At 37.2% G+C, this 19,921-nt stretch overlaps 1 protein-coding gene across 4 annotated transcripts in view; it reads right to left on the reverse strand.

Moving 5' to 3' along the window:
- Nucleotides 1–3,672: 3,672 nt before the first annotated feature.
- PCGF3 (polycomb group ring finger 3) overlaps nt 3,673–19,921 on the reverse strand; it is a 46,514-nt gene continuing 30,265 nt past the window's right edge. For all 4 annotated transcript variants that reach the window (XM_058043735.1, XM_058043732.1, XM_058043731.1 and 1 more), the window contains 7 exons: nt 16,762–16,858; nt 12,916–12,971; nt 11,824–11,934; nt 11,234–11,322; nt 9,475–9,612; nt 7,397–7,477; nt 3,673–6,076 (listed from right to left, as the gene is read on the reverse strand). In XM_058043735.1, coding sequence (XP_057899718.1) covers nt 6,029–6,076; nt 7,397–7,477; nt 9,475–9,612; nt 11,234–11,322; nt 11,824–11,934; nt 12,916–12,971; nt 16,762–16,858 — 620 coding nt within the window. In that variant the 3' untranslated portion in view covers nt 3,673–6,028. The remainder of the gene's footprint in view (nt 6,077–7,396; nt 7,478–9,474; nt 9,613–11,233; nt 11,323–11,823; nt 11,935–12,915; nt 12,972–16,761; nt 16,859–19,921) is intronic.

The raw sequence follows: 19,921 nt of genomic DNA on the forward strand, positions 1-19,921 counted from the left end.
GCCACTTATAATAAAGGCATGAAGACTTCCAAAAAGTAACACTTGCTGAATTAGTGCTAATTTTCATTCCATTTTAAGTGACTATGCTCAGGCAAAGGGACTTTTCTGCAGTTAGTCTCTCATACTGATATTTAAATGAAGATAGTGAATGGCAAATGCCTCAGAACAATTGTGCATGGTTAGTATCAGTGCAAATAAGAAATGCATGTATGAATAAAACTGACTTCAAAGTGGCCTGGATTTACTGGCAGTTCCTAACAAGCCAAGAGTATAAATAAAGGTACTCAGCATGTAGAGCAGTTCACAAGCTATACATCTGCATTACATGTAATGCAGATGCCGCAAGAAATTCACCTACTGTAGTATCTGTTTTGCATTATTAATGTCTCAACCAGGGTAAGGTTGTAAGAGTAAGATTGAAAGGAACACATACAGATCAGGAAAGTACCTTTTTATTCAGGTACATAAAGACACCAGGATAATGCTGTTTTCCCTCTGAGCGACTGAAGCCGTTTAATTTCCTATCTGGCAGTTACTTGACACACACTTGTCACAAACATACTGCCAGTGGAGTAATACTTTAAGCCATCCTTCTGTTTTGAGTAAAAGGCAGATTTTATGACAATGCAATGCCACACCACCTCTGTTTCAGTCACACTGTATTTATTCAGTGCTACGATGACTGCTAGCTCCTTATGTTCCTTCAAGAGAATGGGACAAAAACTTTCAGCCTCACAGCATTTCAGTTAGTTTCTCTGCTTTTATTAACAAGCATATAATATTCATTGGCAAAACACTGGATACAAGCTTCACTATCATAAAATCAAAACATTAAGCATTAATCCCCAAAAGGCTTATTCAGACAAAACTAGCCACCAGTAGTACAGAAATTACACAGCAACACAAAGCATAAAAAATTGTAAACTTTTAAATGAAGCTAAGCCAAAAATATGGTTTTACACTCTGACAGTTCCAGAATCTTTATTATGCCACATATGAGGATAAAAGGCTTAGTGGTTGCACTGGCTAATTGTCCCTTAACTGCAAAATGATCCTGTTTGCAGAAGGAAAGAACAAACTTTCCTTTTGTCCAGATAAGTCACTTGAATTAAAGATTCCATCAAACCAATATTTTCCATTTCAAACAGAAATAACAAAAATAGCAGAGTATCAGTACTCAAAACTCAGGACTTCTTCCTTCAGCCATACCTCTGTTTGAATGAATGATCCCACTGGTTTCTGTGGAACCATCCTAAACTTTATTACTAAAGTTACCAATGTAAATGTTCATAGAATTGGACATGTAGTTCCTACCCTACGACCAGGACATGCACAGGTCATTGTGGCTTCAAAAGATTTCCAAAAAACTCTTAAGTAGGATAAAATATGGAACAAATAGTAGAGTCATACCTTTATTTTGTATATAAATAAACAGGTAAAACATTACCTGTTGATTTGCCACAAGACCCAAGTTCCTAGGTAATTTTTGTCCTGACTGCAAATTTTGATGAGAGCAGAGATTGAAGCATTGTTCCATGTTCTTTAGTATTGTTCTCTGCAACTTTTTCTTCAAAAATGGATCTCAAGACCCAAGTAGCATCTAGTTGTATCTTATGTAGGGAGATTCATGCGTGGAACAATTTCTGTTACCAACTTTAGGCAGACTAACTAAAGTTGCATTAATGTTTTCAGTGAAACATCCAAACTGAAGTGATTACCTGAGGAAAAGCAGAAACTTGATTTTTCTGTTCAGTAAAGCCTTCTGTACAAAATGTGTACCTAAGATTCATCTCACTGATGTACAGACTGGTTGGCTTTTTCCTATTATCTTTATCTCAATGTAATATTGAGAATGCTGTAAAACAGCAAGTTATATTTATCATCTAGTAGAAAAAAAAAATCTGTATATCCCCTAGGACTGTGTTGTTATAAAGACAATAAGAGCCAGATAAGCTTTCAAAGGCTCATAGCCTACTGGAAAAAATAGCACCATCATAGTTGTAGTCTGATATTTTTTACGGTCCCATATCTCCTGAGTGACAGTGTTGTGTATACTATTGCACAACCATAGAAAAAAATATTCCCAGGTGTGATGGTACACAAATATACCAGACCTAACAATGGCACAAAACATTTTCAGATAGGCTGCAAGTCTTGTCGATTGCTTCCACAATTCACATTAAGGTTTCTTGCAAGATCGTTTATTTTAAAATATTGCTGACAGATAGTTCTTGTACTTACAGAAATTTTAAATCCCCCATTTCACTCGTAAAATAAAAAATGGAACAAAGCATAAAACACACACACCCACCCCCAAATAACAGCCCCAAACAAAACTCCATTTGAACAAGTGAGAAAAGCCATCTACATTCCTTTTCAATGTAATGGTAAGTAGATGCTACATTTACAATTTAAACATAAGCCTAATAAATGCATGTTTCAAACCTATTGCACAAAAGCATAAGTAATGCTCTTTATCCATACAAAACAAAAACATACAGATGAAAGCTACTCAAACTCAATGTAAAAGGAAGAAGCTTGTAAAAACATCTTACAATTTCAATTTATATGCCCGTAAATAAAGCTGGACCACTAAAACCAAAAATACTTGGATGGTAAAATAAGACAGAAGGCTTAAAATAGAATAAATAATTTTATAAAGTTAAAATTTAAACCCCCAAATCTTATTTAAATTCAATATTATATATTCTATCTGAATTCTTTATTTTTAATGAAAGTATACTTAATGAGACTCTAAGCCCAGGTGATTCATCAGTCTCACTGCTGCTGAGGATAATGCAACAAGATACTTCCTTACTGCAACTATTTACCAGCGTAAGAAATTATAAAAACTACTTCACAGTAATGGCATCTTCACAAAAGCCAAAATCAACGACCATGATCTCATCAGAACTAAGAAATATGTATGGCCGTGTCCAAATTTTAGTTCAACTTTCAACAGTATCAGGGTTACTTTACTCAATATAGTCTTGATATAAACTGTCTCTTAAGTGTCACAGAAATTAAACAAGGCTCTGACCCAAAGAAGACCTCGCTCTACACTGTAGTCTTTTAGTGAGACTAACATATGGTACAGACAGAGTCACACCACTCCTGAGGGCAATTTTTGAAGTGAAGATGTTATCACATGTGATTTAGAAAAACAACTGAGTAACTTTGGAGTTTTTTGTTGGTTTGGGGGTTTTTTGTTTGGTTCTCTTAGTTTGTTTTTTTGCTTTTTTTGTTTTTTTTTAATGGTGCGATATTATCAGATTAAACACATTGCAAAAGCAGTTACACACAATTACAAGCAAAAACCCCAGCTATAGGTATTAATACTGGCTTGAATTTATGTATCCACATAAACAGAGTTTTCTATATACTGATAGCACCATAACAAATTCAAGTGATTCTAAAGATGGTTATGAAGTTTTAAGTTTTCTATTGTAAGTTGTTACAGCAAGAGATAGATTTGAAAGGCTTCTGAATTTGCGTGTTCGTAAATTAATTTCTCAGTTGCTCAAGTACACAAGGAAGAAATGAAATCCCAATGTACTTTAACAGCACTGCGTCAATATCTAGTCATACAAAAGTTTCCTGCAGTACACACACTTGAGGTAGACAGATCTCATTTATATGTGTATATGTATATATATATATTTTTTGTGTATATATATATATATATATATATATATATGTATATATTCTGATTAAGGTGGTTAACCAGAATGCTGTCTGGCAGCTTTAGTTTAATGTCTACATCAGGTACAGCCACTTGGTGTATACTCTGTGTGCACAGAGCTGGGACCCTTACAGTCCTGTCCACATTCTCAGGGCCTCGGTGGCAAAGCCAGACTCTTTTTCACACTAGAACAGTAACAATCATGTAAGAAACAGCTCCAGAGAGGCCCAGTATGTCAGCCTGTGTACACATCCATACCACCTGCATTGACTGCTTTCATGGAAAGTTTTAAAAATGGTAGACACATGATCTTGTTTGTTCTTTTCTGCCAGATCAAATAATACTAAAGACAGAAAAAAAGCTGAAAATACACAAACAGCAAGACAAAATCAGAGCCAAATTTGATTGCACGAATCACAGACATGCACACAAACACCACACAAGAACCAGATGTGGAGTTCTGTGTGACCTAAACATTCAAATACAGCTATCTTAACACTTTCGTCTGTATGGACAGCAGCATGGTCTGGCCTTTGTGTGGCTCTCCTTTCCATCTCCACAATTCAGGAGAATCCTTTTCATTCTCTGCTCACATAATTTCTTTTTCGTTTCCTTCCTCCTCACATCTGTGACTGTAATCAAAATAAGGAGCCCTGTTGTCAAAGGTAAGCACAAGGAGCAGCAGAGCTGGGAAAGGAGAACTGAAGACTCCAGAGAGGGAAATTAAGGGAAATGTGCTGAGGAATGTAGCGCTTTGAAAACTCAAGAGGAAGAATATTTAAAATGCTTACATAAATCTCTTGCAGTATCAGCTTCTGGTTACTAAGTAACACTTTCTAGCAGAAGCAGCAAAGGAGCACAGCAAGAGGAAGCAGGGCTTCTTATCAAAAGATAATTTATCAAAAAATAACAGGGTTTAATAATAGGAATAGCGACTAGCATTTTCAGCTGACAGGAAAACTCTTCCAAAAATTAGGTTAACTATTTCCAGCTGGCCATAATAGGGCATACACTATTTTCAGTGACTTCACACCTGCGCCAGACAAATGTTCTTACAATTGTACTATGGATGATACATAGTGGATATAGCTTGCAGAAATCACTTTCAACTACAGTTTTTTAAAAGCCAATTATTTCCAAAAGCCTTACAAAAAGTGCAGTGAGCCCTGCTAAGTGCCATTGGGGGTGCTTTCTATAACATATATAGTTATATGTGTATACAGATGTATGTACCCATACATAGATTCATGTGTATTGCCTTGCATCCATTAGGGCTGATGCAAGCAAAATTACTAGTTAAGGCCAAAAGGTGCTAAAATAATCTTGTCTTGACTCCCCCTTCCTCCCCACCCCATATAAGTTTGGAATTGCAGTACAGAAAATGCTATGGTTTTGTAAGAAAACAGCTAAAGAAATTTAAAGTTGCTTGTAAGTTTTAATCAGTGAAATGAAAAATCTGCAATACTCCCACAATTGTCCAAGAGCCACTGTTTCAATAGCTAGTGATAGCAAATTCTCTCTAAATTAAAAACTGATTTCTGCAAGCCACAATACATAAGAAATGTTTATTTTTTAAGAAATTCACAAATCTAGCACTTGTGAGTACTTGTCATTACGTGGTGCAATTTATACCATAGCAAAATATATATCACAGCACATTAAAATCAACTGAAATTATTTCTATTAGTCTTACCAAATTAACACGTATACAGAAGTATCAAAACTTTATTAAAACACAAGGTGAGGGAGAGCAATAACTGGGCAAAAATGACAAATTTACTGGTTTCCCAGATTTTCTTAAGTTTTCAATGCAGCATAATAAATTATCACCAGTCACTGTATTATCAGGTATGTTCAATGCTCTACAGAGTAACTTGAATAAAGCCAATGCAATCAGGCATACTATATAAGACAATAACACTTTGCAAAAATATAGTTTTTAAAGATTTAGAATGCGAGAAGTAACTAAAGCAACTTGGTGTCAAAAGCAACATATTTATATCACCCCACAACACTCAAACTTTTTTTCTGTGTGTAACTGTAAGAGACAAATCAGGCTGAGCTACATGGAACTGTGAAGTGTTTTCAGTATCTGTAAACTTAATGCTGGTAGTGTCTTGCTGAGTTGAAACTTCTTTCTTCCATACAAAAAAGTATAAATATTGTCTGCCCAGAAGTCTAGGTAACACATCCCTAGAAGAAATATTCAGGACAGCCCACTATGAAAGCCCTCCAGTCTTCCAAAATTATTCAGCTGGTTTGTGTCATGTGATTAGTGATGCACTAAGAAGGTGCCAGATGATAGTCTCTGCAAAAAGCTCTGTCCAGAAGGACACTTAAGTTCCCTTACAGCAAGTCCATTTTGGGTCTATAATGTAGCAGTAGAGGTGCTTTCTGCAAGACAGAAATACCAGTAAGTTAAGAAACAAATCCAGAACTAATCTGTTCAGTAGAAAAAACTTCTGTGTCATAAACTAAAGCTTCAATTAAAGTCAAGAGCAGCTATCTGATCTGTCAAAAATTCACCAAGACAAAGACAAGGGGTAACTTCATCTGTGGGGCTCAAACAAGTGATAAAGAACCCTTTCCCCTTTATCTCAGGAGCAGATCTGTTTATCTTGGAAAACTCCCTGAAGTAAGGGATGTCCAGAAAGCAGAAATTAGAGTATGCGGTACTTCATATTTAATAGCTCTCACTTGATTCCTCTTCTGTGATAGCATCCATTGATTTTTTTTATGAATAGGCAAACTTTTACACCACAACATCCTGCACCATGGACTTTTGTGTCTCATAAAAACAATTACTTCAGCTTGTTTGTTCTGGGCCTTTCGTGTCTCAGTTCCATTTTACATCCACCACTTCTTTCACTTGGGAGGGCAGTTCACAGTTCTGCTTTCCATATGACTCACAATTACACAGATCTCTCACAGGTGAAGAGTAGACTGTATGGATGCACATCAGTTTGATGCTCCTGTTTGGTTCTCTCTGCTACACCACAAAACCCTAATGTTTACATTATATCCTTTTATCTATACCTACATTCAACTTCAGGTGTTTGTTAATCTCCTGTCACTCAGAACTGTAAAGACCATTTCCAGGTCATTCAGAAACACCATATGAAACAGATTCCAGCAGGATTCCACTTGTGACATCTCTGCATTTTTAACGCTGACCATTGACTTTATCCTGTGACTCTTACACAGGTGAATTATTTTGTAATTCCAAACAGAAAAATACTTCTCTACTCCCACATGGACCTCTTCTAGATATGCATCCAAAGCCACCAAGTGATTTCACCTCAGTGTACACTGTATGCTCAGAATGTGTTACTTTTGCATTACAAATACAAACTTCTTGTTCCAGTAACTCTGTGTGTACATATACTGATCTCCCTTCCTAAGTGTTCCGTCGTTTTGCTACTCATTCTTACTGCCTGAAGGAGTTAAAAATAATACTTTTTGTAGCTTCTACTTCCTCTGACAGACTTGAAAACAATTAGACTATTAATACAGTGTTTCCTTTTCTCTTCCAATGAATACTTACTCCTTTCCTTCATTTACTGGAAACAAATAAATACTTGGCATCTAGGGATATTGTGGTAGATACTTATAAAAGTACCTTCTATAAAGCTATACTGCAGTACAGTTCCAAATTATCACTATTTTATAAACATTTGGCCATTTCATGATTTACATTGAATCATTGTGTCATACCTTAAATCTCCATCTAGTAACAACTACAAACTTGAGCGTATGGTCCTTGCCAAGAATCTCTTCATTGCATAATATGTCCAGCTGGCAAAATAAAGGGGACAGTTAATTCACTGGGACCCAATTCACCAAACAACATATTTCACATATTACTATACATTTGACAAGACTTTTTTTCTCTGAAGACACTGGAACTGGTAATCCTGAAGTTGCCCTGAAGACAAAAATCACACCAGGAAAGAAAAGATAAAATCTGCTCACAACATGAAGTACTGAAAGACTATGTCAATGCCCGCCTAAGAAATATAGTAAGATATGGATTTAATGTTTGATTTATCTTCCCAAGCAGTACTAAGGTCCTTTTCTGAAAGCTTCACATGCTTCTAAAATGCTTGAATACAGGACAAGGGGAGAGAACTCTCAAAGAGAGCTGTTATTTAGCATTCTATGAATTTTTTTTTACCTAACACCAGTCAGGTGGCATTGTTACAAGGACAGAGGTTTTTTTAAAAAAACAGTCTGCCATATGCTGCATTTATATGCATTTATATGCTGCATTTATAGGGGTTTTACAGATACTAAACAAGTATTTTTTGTTTTCTATCTCTGTTTTTAAAAATCTTGGTATTAGAAACAAGGGAAGATCTCAACATAAAAGTATGAGGGATCATATGACTACTAATCAGCTGAACTACAATAGCTGAACATGAACTAAAACCAGGGAACATGTATGAAAACAACAAGTTCCACCAAGTTGGGTTATGTTACAATGTTTTACCCCATAGCCCAGGAAGGCCTGAATATGCATGCTGTCCACTTACACAGCAGTAACTCAAACCTGAAACAGTCTGTATCAAGCAACCAAGTAACCACGTGCTCAAATTCTCCTTCTATATGACTTAGTACTAGTAAAATGATTACATGACCATTTATGTATTTTTTAAGAAGGCAGAAAGGGATAACAAAAAAATAAACAGTACTCCAGAAAAGTTTTTCTTTCAGTAGAAACCAAGTAGATTCTTAAGTCACATCTTGGCACACTGCATCGGAGAAGCGGCTTACACATGCATATACCAAAAGAATATATTAAAAAAATCTCTTCTGAACAATCCTTGTAGCTATGTCAGGAGACAACCACCTCTGAGCCAGCTCAGGACAAGACAGGATACAAGGTTTTGTTTCAGGAAAACTGGCGGAGTTTGGGGATATACTTGAACCATAAGAAAGAGAGAGTGTTAGTTTGAAGTGTACAGAAGCTATGGAGGAAAAGTGATAGAGATGCAAATTGGCTGTTGACAAGGTGCTGACACACTGGACTGGAAAGCAGATTATTTGATTTGTATGAAATGCCTTAATGAAATTCAGTGAATCCGTGTCATAATATGGATTTGAGAGATGTCAAGCTGAGAGTCAACTGAGATGTCCAGAAACTGTTACCAAGATCCAGCCAAGTGATAAATAGGGGCTGCATTCATAGTTTGCCACTTTTAATTTTTGAATCTAGTCTAGGACAAGTTCAAAGTATTGCCTTTCTTTCTGTACCTTTCAACTTAAATTCTTCTCATGACATCCTGTAAAGACAGGGAAAAGTAGGCATCTGATAACACTCTGGATGAGGTAGGCAGCAACTTCAGACTGAGCTTCACTAAGAGCACAGAAAAGAACAACATATTTGTGGTGCTTTCTCTTCAATGGGACTTCACTGTTGAAGTGGTTCTGTTTGACCCCTGTAGAGTGCAAACTTCCTAAAATGTTGGAGATAAACTCAACTACAATATATCAAACAAATCATCTTGCCAGAGTCCGTTTAAACACATGTGGAAGCACATAACCAAACTTTTTGCCCAACTATTTAAAAATGCGCATGAAAAGATGCACTGCAAACTAAGTGGAAAGTCCTGTACAGACCCAAGAAAGGACAAGAAAATTGCTATGTAACATATATAGCATTCAAGAAACGGTGTACGCTTCTGTTTTCTGAAAATAGAATCAGAATAAAAGACATCCTTTTGCAAAGGAACAAACCCACCCCTTTCAAGTTTTTGTATCTGTAAACTTACTTTTAAAAATTAAAATATTACCTCATTAAAAGAAGAGAGGTTGAGTTTTTTGGCAATGAACTTCTTTAGATGCAAGACTGTTGCTTGTGCAGAGCAACGAATCCATTTTCGTTTCAATCCACGCAGTTTGCTGCTATTGCACTCCAAGCAGATGCTTACCTTCAGGAAAAGGCAAAAAATCAAGAGTTGGCTGCAACAATTATCTGCAGTCCTATGTATTCCACATGCAATTTTTATTAATCCGACATAGCGAAGTACAGTACTAGTGTTCTTTACACTGAAACACCTATTAAGAAAACCATATTTTCTAAGATTTCCCAAGTTGAGTGGTAAGTAATAAGACAAATATGTTCCAGTAGTAATTTCTCATGTTGGAACAAGGCTGCCTCAGTCCAAATTCATAGGTTGTCAATAGCTTAAGAGGACCATAAGCTAAAAGCTAGAGCAAAAAAACAGTACGAAAACCATTGTCAATTCTTAAAGATTGCTTCTAACATAATTTTTTGCTGTCAATGCAACTGCTAATCTAGTTTAATTTTAACATGTTTAAAAGGAATGAATACAAATGACATGACAAATATTTCAAATTCTCACTTTTTCTCCCATCCAGCTATTCATTACAGTCTAAACTCTTTGTGATGGTATGCTTGTATTACACTAGGAGGATCTAGTAACATGTACAATCCCTTTACATGGCAACTGGGAAGAAAATTAACCCAAGCTAAAGTTACTCTGGATACTCGCATAACCAGAAGTCATAAAAGGCATAGCTTGTTTATACCAAAGGGAAGTTTCACCTTCAAACAAGCTTTGTGTTCTAAACTTAACAGTGGGCTTCCCTGCTTTTATAATCTTTTTATGATTCAGGGCTAACACTGTATTAGTATTAAAGGTTGAAAACAAAATATGTAGTAAGTTAGTAAGACTGCTGTTAAGGAAACCTGTCTGGCCATCCAGGAGCCACTCTGGCAGCCACATTCCCACCACCTGAGCTGAGAATGAAGCCCCTTCACAGCTACACCCCTCACACTCACATTCAGACCAGGATTCCCTACTAGCTCAACCCCAGGTTTTCCATAGCAGAGTCTCAGACATCCAGGTCCTTCAAACAGCTTAATCGTGGTGCAGTAACTAAATAACAGCTCCAGCTGGTGCCTCTGAGAAGGGGCCCCGAACAAAGGAGCCCTGGGCTCTCATACCCTCACAGCACCAAAGTCTGGGGGTCTCAGCTGCTTCTGTGTCTCGGTGTCCAGTCCCCAGGCTGGTGCCACAGGTCCCTGTGCCCCTTCCCGTGCCAAGGGTTGGCAGTTCATGGCCTCTTGCCTCGGGCTCCCATCCAGAGCTCAGCCTGCAGCTCTCATTGCAACAGCACCCTGAGCTACCTGCACTGAATGTGTTAACAGTGCCAGAGGTTTAATTCATAATTACCAATACACATTCAGCTTAATGTATCATGGTAACACTGGGGTACACTCCTGTATAAAGCAGAAAATTACATTAATTTGTTTTGACAGCAAACTTCAAAGACTCATAAACAATCAAAACTATAAAGATATTTGGAAGAAGATTTAAATGTATTCTCCATTCCTGGCAAAACCCAAAGGTAAAACCTCATGCTTACAAAAAAGCATTGTCCAAACTGCATTGTGTTTGTATCAGAGAACAGAAGAGGTAGCTTGAAATAAACTCATTTTCTTCTCTGTTAGATTATCAAAGTTACCTTACCAAACCACAACAGCTAAAACACAAGATAAAACTAGAGCATGCCCTATGAGCCCACCTGTTCATCACTTCGGTGGTAGTCATTATCTTCTTCCTGTTTTTCCTCCGAAGTTTCTTTATTTATATTTTCATCTGCTTTAGTTTCACCTTAGATAAAAAAACCCAGATATATGGGATACTCAAATATTATTATCATATATAAACTCCACATACACTCAGCAGCATCTGATAGCACCAATACAATTAAAACAGCAAGTTTCAGGACTGCAGTATAAGAATAAGAATTTGCTATTCCCAAATTGTGCTTATCAGCTCAAGCTACACTTCCAGCCAACAGCCCGTGACATGAAAGAGGAGAACACCTATGGAGTTCAGCTGCTAACAGCCCAGAAGCTGGGTAATTTCACAGTCCCCATGTAGGCACTGCTATGGAGACCAACTTTGCCACAAGCAACATGCAATTAACACCTAAAACCAAAATTCTGTGCAGAAATAAGGGACAAGGCAACAATCCTATGCTGACTCTATTCCTTGCTGTTACAAAACAATGATTGTAATATACTCACTGGGCACATACTTCCAAAAGATCTGTTCATCAATTTACTATATATCACCCACCAAAGACAGAATAAATAAAGGACTATTTACCATTTCGATGAGAATCTAGGTGCTGTTTTGTAGAACATGTCTCCCCTTTGATATCCCCTGGAACTTCCATGCCCAGTTTGTGATAAAACTCCCTTTGCTTTTTCATTTCCGCTGTTTAAAATTGCAAATATTAATTCCTGTAATAAAGTTCTAATGCAATATTTATGAAGTTATTCCAAATCCCTTCCCACTTTAGGATTGCCAACAAGTGGCGGTACTGTCATTATTTACTGTCTTCCATCACTCCTATTGCATCAAGTTACGCCTAATCTTATTTTTCAGAATTAGAAAAGCATAAAGTTATCTGTATAGTTACTACTATACTATTGCTGCTAGAATGAGATGGAATTTAAAATACTGCAGCTAATTTTGAATATCCCCCATTTTGAACATGACCCCCATTTTGAATACGATCCTCATTTTGAATGTTGAATATTTCAGTCAAAACATTGGTTTTGAATTTTTATTCATAGTTCTGGTTTTCAATATCCCAGAAATTATTTTTAAAGTATGTATTTAATCACACTGACAGTTGGAAATGCCCTGGTTAAAAAGCAGCTTCAATAGATTAAAATACTCTATTTAAATGAAAACTTTAACATACATTAAGACCAAAAAAACCCACTGAGCAATATTTATAAAGTATTTCTTTAGTTTAACAGATCTAGCATCAAAGAGGATTATGAAAACAGTAATTGAAATTTCTCTAAACAGAAACTAAAAGCATTTTAAAATTGAATTTTACCTCTGAGAATTCTAGAAAGCTTGCACAACAGGTATAACAAAAACAAATTAGAGTTATGGTATGGCAACATTTGAAAGCTGAACGACTATTCTGCTTTACATAATACTGCTTTTGGAAGAAACATGCCATGTTGCCTCCTACCACCCCCACACTCAGTTGTTGCTACTACAGGTACAAAACTAAATTAATTGCTAAAAATTACACAAGTGAAAGAGTCTTGTTTTCCACTGTATTCTTCCTCAGTTGCCCCCCTGGTCCCTCTTTACATCACTTGAAACTTTCTTTTATCTTTAATGTCAAAGAAGTATGTGCAAACTGACCTTTAAAAAGGTCACACTGCAACTTACCTTCTTGGAGGCCTGGCACAAGTTTGTAAACAATATCTTGCATTGTTCTGTCATGACTAGCAAGGAAAAAACCAACAAAAAAACAAAATCAAAAGCTTAAGTTCATGATCTTGATTGAAAACATTTCTATTAAAAAAGTTCCAGTACTAACCATATGCAAAAATCTCTAAATTCATTTAAGAAGAATTTTATTTTCAATCAGTATTTCTATCAAACCAGAAAGAACAGCAACACAAAAGAAACTATGAAAAAGTATAAGCTAAGACAGAAAACAAATGGAAGTGTGAGAAAAACTATTCTGTAGACTAGTTTTCACAATTCAGCCCACTGAGTATGTCCTTCTGCATCAAGACAAGTATGACAGTAATAACCTAAAACTCTTTTCCAACCTAAACTCATTTTTATTACAAAAGAATCAATAATAGCTTGTTTCTCACCCCTAAAGACTAATTTCTCACATTTCTAGATTAGTTATCTTTACTAGGATCTTCTAAAATGCATGAGACGAGTTCAGAGAAAAAGATCACAACAAACTAAATTTTAAAATTTTTGCTATTCCCAAATTGTGCTTATCAGCTCAAGCTACATTCCCAGCCATGCTCTTTTTTTCTTAAAAGGGCAAAGTAACGGTGAGAAACATTATTTAGCTAAGTAGCCTGTAGAGGTAGTGTGTGGCTCAAATGAAAAAAAGTCAACAATCCCACTGCAGAACAGTGGGGACAGGTAAAATTCTAAACTTTAATCCTCAGCTCACCTAGAAAAATCCTGTTCTAATCTAAAATAAGTTATGGGTCTCAAAGAAATTAAGTATTACATTAAATTCCAATTAAGAAATAGTATAAGAAGCATTTCAAGTGTCTGCCTTGACTGCTGCAATGTCATAATTTCAAAAGTGTCTGCAGTATCAAGTCCTGAATTGGATTTCAACAAAAAAGGCTTACAAGAGTAGTCTCAGGCTTCTCATAACCTGACATGAGCACTCCACAGCAGTGGAGATCAGTAAGCAAGTACAGAAATGGTGACAAATCAAGACATTTACAAGCAGTAATTACAATATTCTAAGTAGCACTACAATATTCAGAATATCACTTATCCTAAATTCATGTCATTTTCACCAGCAGCAATCTCAATTGTACAGGCTGAGATGATGAAATGTGATTTATGGATTGCAAACACTTTGCCAAAATTATTTGAACAAAAATATATAAGTATGACACCACCACTACATCAGAGGTGACAAATTGGGGGCTGGAACTAGATCATACAGATGGTATGATATGTATGATACAGGTACCAAAGAATTTAAGACTCTGTGATGCTTTTTAAGAGTATTTAAAAATGTAAACAAGGAGACACATTTGGTTTACCTGTTTTTCAGACAGATGAATAGGAGTTTAAATCTCCATTTTCAAACACCTTGTGATACTCCAGACTGTCAATTATGCTTTTAAAAAGGTAAATAAATAGACTGGACAAAGTCTGTTTCAGTTTCAATGGGCAATATTTTACAACTAATTTAAACAGCTTACTTAAGTTGAAGTGTATTCAACAATAAAAAACAAGTAACAAATTGCCTTCTAGCTGCTCTCAATATCATGTTGTTTCCTGGCCCTTTTTGCAAAAAAACCAAGTTTTTGAACTGAGGCAAACACGTTGTCTTACATGTCATTTATTCATTCTCGCCTATTTGCATGTACCTGTCCCTTTAATTATACACTCTTACAGGAGTATGAGTGTATATTATAAATGTGGAGACAGCATACTTAGTTACAGGCTCCTGAATGAGGGTGAGCTTGAGCAATATAAGTATGTGTAGAACATAGACAGTTTTCTGTAAAAGTGCAATCAGACTCATTTGCTAAAACCATTGCTTCCAAAATTGTTATAGAAGTGAGAAAGGCATGTTGAAAAATGCTATGAACAAACACAAGCTCTTTATAGTGGAAAACAAAGCACTATTTGATATGCATCAGCTAATGCAGACACACCATTACAATGTATTTTCATCACCAGGAGTAAAATGGAAAGGAAGCACTCAAGGAAAAGAAAAAGAACGTCTTTTCTGACAAGAAAAGGAGGAAAAAACCCAACAAAAATACTTAGTGAACATGCAATTTGACTATGCAAATGCAGATGGAAAATAAAGAGGTGACTGGGAAAAGTCAACACGGCTTTCACTACGAGCAAACCATGTCTGACAAATTGGGTGGTCTTCTATGATGAGGTTACAGAGACAGTGGATCAGGAAAGGGTGAGTCATGGCATCTACCTGGACTTGTGCAAAGCATTTGATGCTGTCCCGCACAACATCCTTGTCCCTAACTGGAGAGATCTGGATTTGACTAATGCAGCACTTAGTGCATAAGGAATTGTTGGATTAAGAAAGGCTGGATAAAGAAAGTCTGGATGGTTGCACTCAAAAGAGTTGTGATCAACAGTTCAATATCCAAGAGGAGACCAGTCACAAGTGCTGTCCCTCAGGGGTCAGTACTGAGATCAATGCTATTTAACATCTTTGTCAGTGACAGTGGGATTGAGAGCACCCTCAGCAAATTTGCCAGCAACACCAAGCTGTATGGGGCAGTAGACATGCTGGAAGGAAGCAACACTTAGGAGGTAGGTCCATGTGAAGCTCAAAGTTCAACAAGGCCAAGTACAAGGTCCTGCACCTGGACTGGGGTAATCCCAAGCATGAATATAGGCTGGGCAGAGAAGTGACTGAGCGCAGCTCTGAGGGGAAGGACATGGGGATATTAGCAAATGGAAAAATCAACATGACCTGGCAATGTGCACTTGCAGTCCAGAAAGCCAATTACAACCTAGGCTGCATCAAAAGAAACTCAGCACCAAATCGAAGCAGGTGATTCTGTCCTTCTACTCTGCCTGCAAAAGCCCCCACCTAGACCAGTGCTTTCAGCTATGAGACCCCCAAAGGATGTGGACCTACTGGAGTGAGTCCACAGGAGAGCATGAAAATGACCTCCTCTCAATGTGAAGACAGGCTGATAGAGTTGGAGCTGTAGAGCCTGGAGAAGGAAGACTGCAGGGAACTGTCAGAGCAGTCTTCCAGTACATGCAGGGAACCCAAAAGAAGGCTGAAAATAGACTTTTTAGACAAGCATGTAGTCATAGGAAAGGGGGAATGGTTTTAAACTAAAAGATGGCAGATATAGGTTAGATAACAGGTAGAAATTCTTCAGTGAGAGTGGCAAGGCTGGAAGAGGTTGTTCAGAGAAGTTGTGCATACCCCACCCCCAGAAAAGAGGTGGGGTGGGGGGGGGGTCAGTCCAGGCTTCATGGTACTTTGAGAAACCTGAACTAGACGATCTCGAAGGTCCCTTCCAGCCCAAACCATTCTATGATGATTCTATGACATTCTTATCTGTTCCTACAACCTAAGCAGACCTTTGAAAGATTAACTGAACAATAAAGCTGAAAATTATTTCTCTTATTACTGTCACACAGAAAAGCACTGTTCAACTGAGACTAATTTTTGATAATTTTGTAAAAGTGTAATTCCTACAAACATTTCATATATATAATTTTTACAACCCAAGCATACAAAATGAGGAATGACTATATCCCATTAAAAATCACACTGAAATTAAAACATTTGAGTGTATAGTTAACTTGTTTGTAAGTCTGGAACAAGCTGCCATGCTAAGGCCTTGCAAACTCATAGCAGAAGTTTCATTCTGTATCTCCTTCTCAGTCGCCTTCATACTTCTTTTTCAATGTTTAACATGCTGATAAGCAACAGCAAAAATTCTGAGAGAAGCTGTACTGTACCAAAGGGGATGACCCAGACTAGAGTGAAGCTACTAGCACTTCTGCTTTTATACTTACCCAATATACTGTAATGGGTGGCTCTGATGTATAACAATCCTACAGGTTGGACAGGTGTTGTTTTCCTCCAAATATTTCACTAGGCAGCTTCTACAGACTAGTAAAAAAGACATTCACAATTTAAAAGGAATAAAAGTAGCATAACAGAAGTCTGCTTTTATACAGTCACAGAATGCACAATACTGAAATTTACACGAAGTTCATTTTTCTGCATCATATGTCTAATCTTGCAGAACACAGTTTCAAGTACCTTTCATAAGATTTCCTGATACAGGAAAAGGATGCAGTAGAATTAGAGCATCTATACCTATCAAAAACCTTAACACATTACACAACAGAAAATCTCACTTCAAAATTTACTACAACAATTTCTAGCAGGTCAACATTCAGCTTGCATTGGATGACATTACAGGAACTATTTGCCATTAAGATACTAGACAAAACATATTTGCTTTAACCATGGCCACCTACAGAACAAGTGGCATGTGTGGTGGCAGCACACAAAAAGAATTCCAAAGCAGGAAAGTGCATATCTAGGTGTTATTTTAATTCTAACTTTCACAGAGTATACTACAGCTGAACTTCCACCAGAAAAAAAAAATGACATTGTCACAGACCTTCAATATTAGTAAAATGTCATGCTAGGAGTTGCTGAGTAGTGATTCACTGCTAAGCTGTATGTTTCTATAGGCATACACACAATCATCCATTGTTTTGAAAGTAAACTATTTATACACCACTCTCCTGCCCCAAAACAGTACTCATAAAATACACTACTAAATTATATCCTCACTCACTTGAAGTTACAACTGAAAAGGTATGGAGAAAAGAAGGGAGGTTTTCTTGAAGTGCACTAGTTCATGTAGTCTTGGTATTAATGCACTTTTCACACAAAACAAAAGGATTTCTGTAACTATAGTGCCATCTACCTCTCAAACAAGAAGACAGTAAAATTACATAAAGATCCGTTGACTAAAAAAAAAAGTAACAGTAAATGAAGTACTATAACTTTGCATTGTTTTGCATTTACACACCTAGGATGACAGCACTGTTGGTGGCAGACGTTAGACAAAGCCTCATCTTGCACAGCAGTTTGTTCCAGCAGAGTGCCAGAACAGAGTGCAAAAGTGAAGCCAAACTCCATTCCTACCAAGTCAATAGAAGCAGAATCTGACAGAGGAAGCAGGGACAGGTATCCTGGAAGGAGTATAGGGATGTTGCTAGCTTAGGTAGGGAAGGGTCAGAAAAGCCAAATGACAGCTGAAGCTGAACTTGGCAAGGAATATGAAGCATTGTAACGGTTTCTGTAAGTAAGTAACAAAAAGAAGGTCAAAGAATGTGTAACCCCCAGACTTGCAAATCAGTAACAATGGACAAGAAGAAGCCTGAGGTATTCAATTTTTCTGCCCCAGTCTTCTCTAGCAATTTCTCCTGCCACAGCTGTCGCATAGATGAACTGCAAAGGAGGCACTGGTGGTGTAAAGTCCCTTCTACTGTGAAAAGACCAGGCTCACGAACACCTGGGAATGTGAATACACGCAAGTCTCTGGGACCTGACGAGATGCGTCCCAGGGTCTTGAGCTGGCTGATGTAGTTGCCAAGCCACTAACAGCGACAGTCCTGACAGTCAGGTGAAGTCCCCAGTGACCAGGAAAAGGGAAACATTGCTTCCACTTTTAGGAAGTGGTAGAAAGGGAGAGATCTGGAAATCATCAACCTGTCTACCTTAACTCTGTGCCTGGGAAGATCCCTGAGTACTAGAATGTGTGCTAAGGCATGTGAAGGACAGGGAGGTGACTCCAGACAGCCAGCACAGCTTCACCAAGGACTCTGAGCAACTTGATGCCACTGAAGATGCCCCTGCCCATTGCTGTGGTGATGCATTAGGTGACTTTTATAGTTCCCTTCCAACCTAAAGCATTCTGTGATATCTAAAATATCATCCCATGTTAGTACACCTTCCAGCTTGGACTAGGTAAACACTAACTCCTAAAATGAACTAGTCACAAGTTAGCTAATGTTCTGGCAGGTTTCAGTCTGAGCACAGCAGCCAAATAAATGCCACTAGATAGCTCATGAAGGGTGCTGCAGCCATCTAGGTTCTTTTTTTCTGGGGTCAGGTTGGGATTATAAACTCTCCTGAAACTAGAAGTCTTTGGAGTAATGGACAGGCAATATGGAAATTGTTCTGTGGTCTGAAACAGTATTACTTCTAGAATTTTGCATTACTTTGGTTTTCCAGTATCTCTGATCTCTGTTTACCCAGATATACAGGCACTGACTGTGGACATGAGCTGTACATTTTCTCATTTCTCATACACATCAGAGAGGTTTCATAAGAACAGGAACAGACAAGGCTAATGTTCACTTTTTTATTTTAACAGTTTCACTTCTCTTGACTTTTTTCATTTCTGTATCTAGTTCAAGTTGACCTTTTATCACCTGATGCATTCAAAAGATGATACATTTCATAATGTGAGGTATTGCCTTTCAAAACATAGAAACATTATAAACTTTGTGTTTATAATTTCAGTTTTGTTAGCATTTACATGCGAAACATGTAAACACTAACAAAACTGATATTACAAACAGAAAGTTTAACAAGACCAGCATGTATCATCTAGCCTAGATGTTTAATCAAGGAACAGACACAAACAAAAAAAAGACTTGACTTTTTTTTTTAGTTACTACTAATGAAATTTTTAGCAACTAACCTAGTGGCCTACCTGTCACCAACAAACTAAAACCATAGCAGAGAAGTAAGTAGGAAAGAAAGTGAAAACACTTTGCTTTCTCCTGAACTCAGTTCTACAAAAATTTGCCCTGTTCCTCCAGAGGGCTGGCCTTGGTCATCCAAATTACTTTCACTAAAGGACCCAAGAACTTTATTTACTACTGAAGAGTCTTTGAATGGTTAAAGATTAGTAAATGAGAGAAAAATTGAAAAGGTAAGAAAAATGTGCAGTTCTGAGTAGAACAGAATGAAAATTTCAAGGTGGTGTAATTTAGAAGAGAATTCACTATCTCAACACACAGGGTAATTTCACGATGGATTTTGCAAGGATGCTTTTCCAGGAACATATATCATTAGCATTATCTTACACAATACAAACAATACAAACACGTATGAAGTTTTGTTAAAAACACAGGAAGGACTCTG

The sequence above is a fragment of the Melospiza georgiana genome, chromosome Z (genome assembly GCF_028018845.1).
Source record: "Melospiza georgiana isolate bMelGeo1 chromosome Z, bMelGeo1.pri, whole genome shotgun sequence".
NCBI lineage: Eukaryota > Metazoa > Chordata > Aves > Passeriformes > Passerellidae > Melospiza > Melospiza georgiana.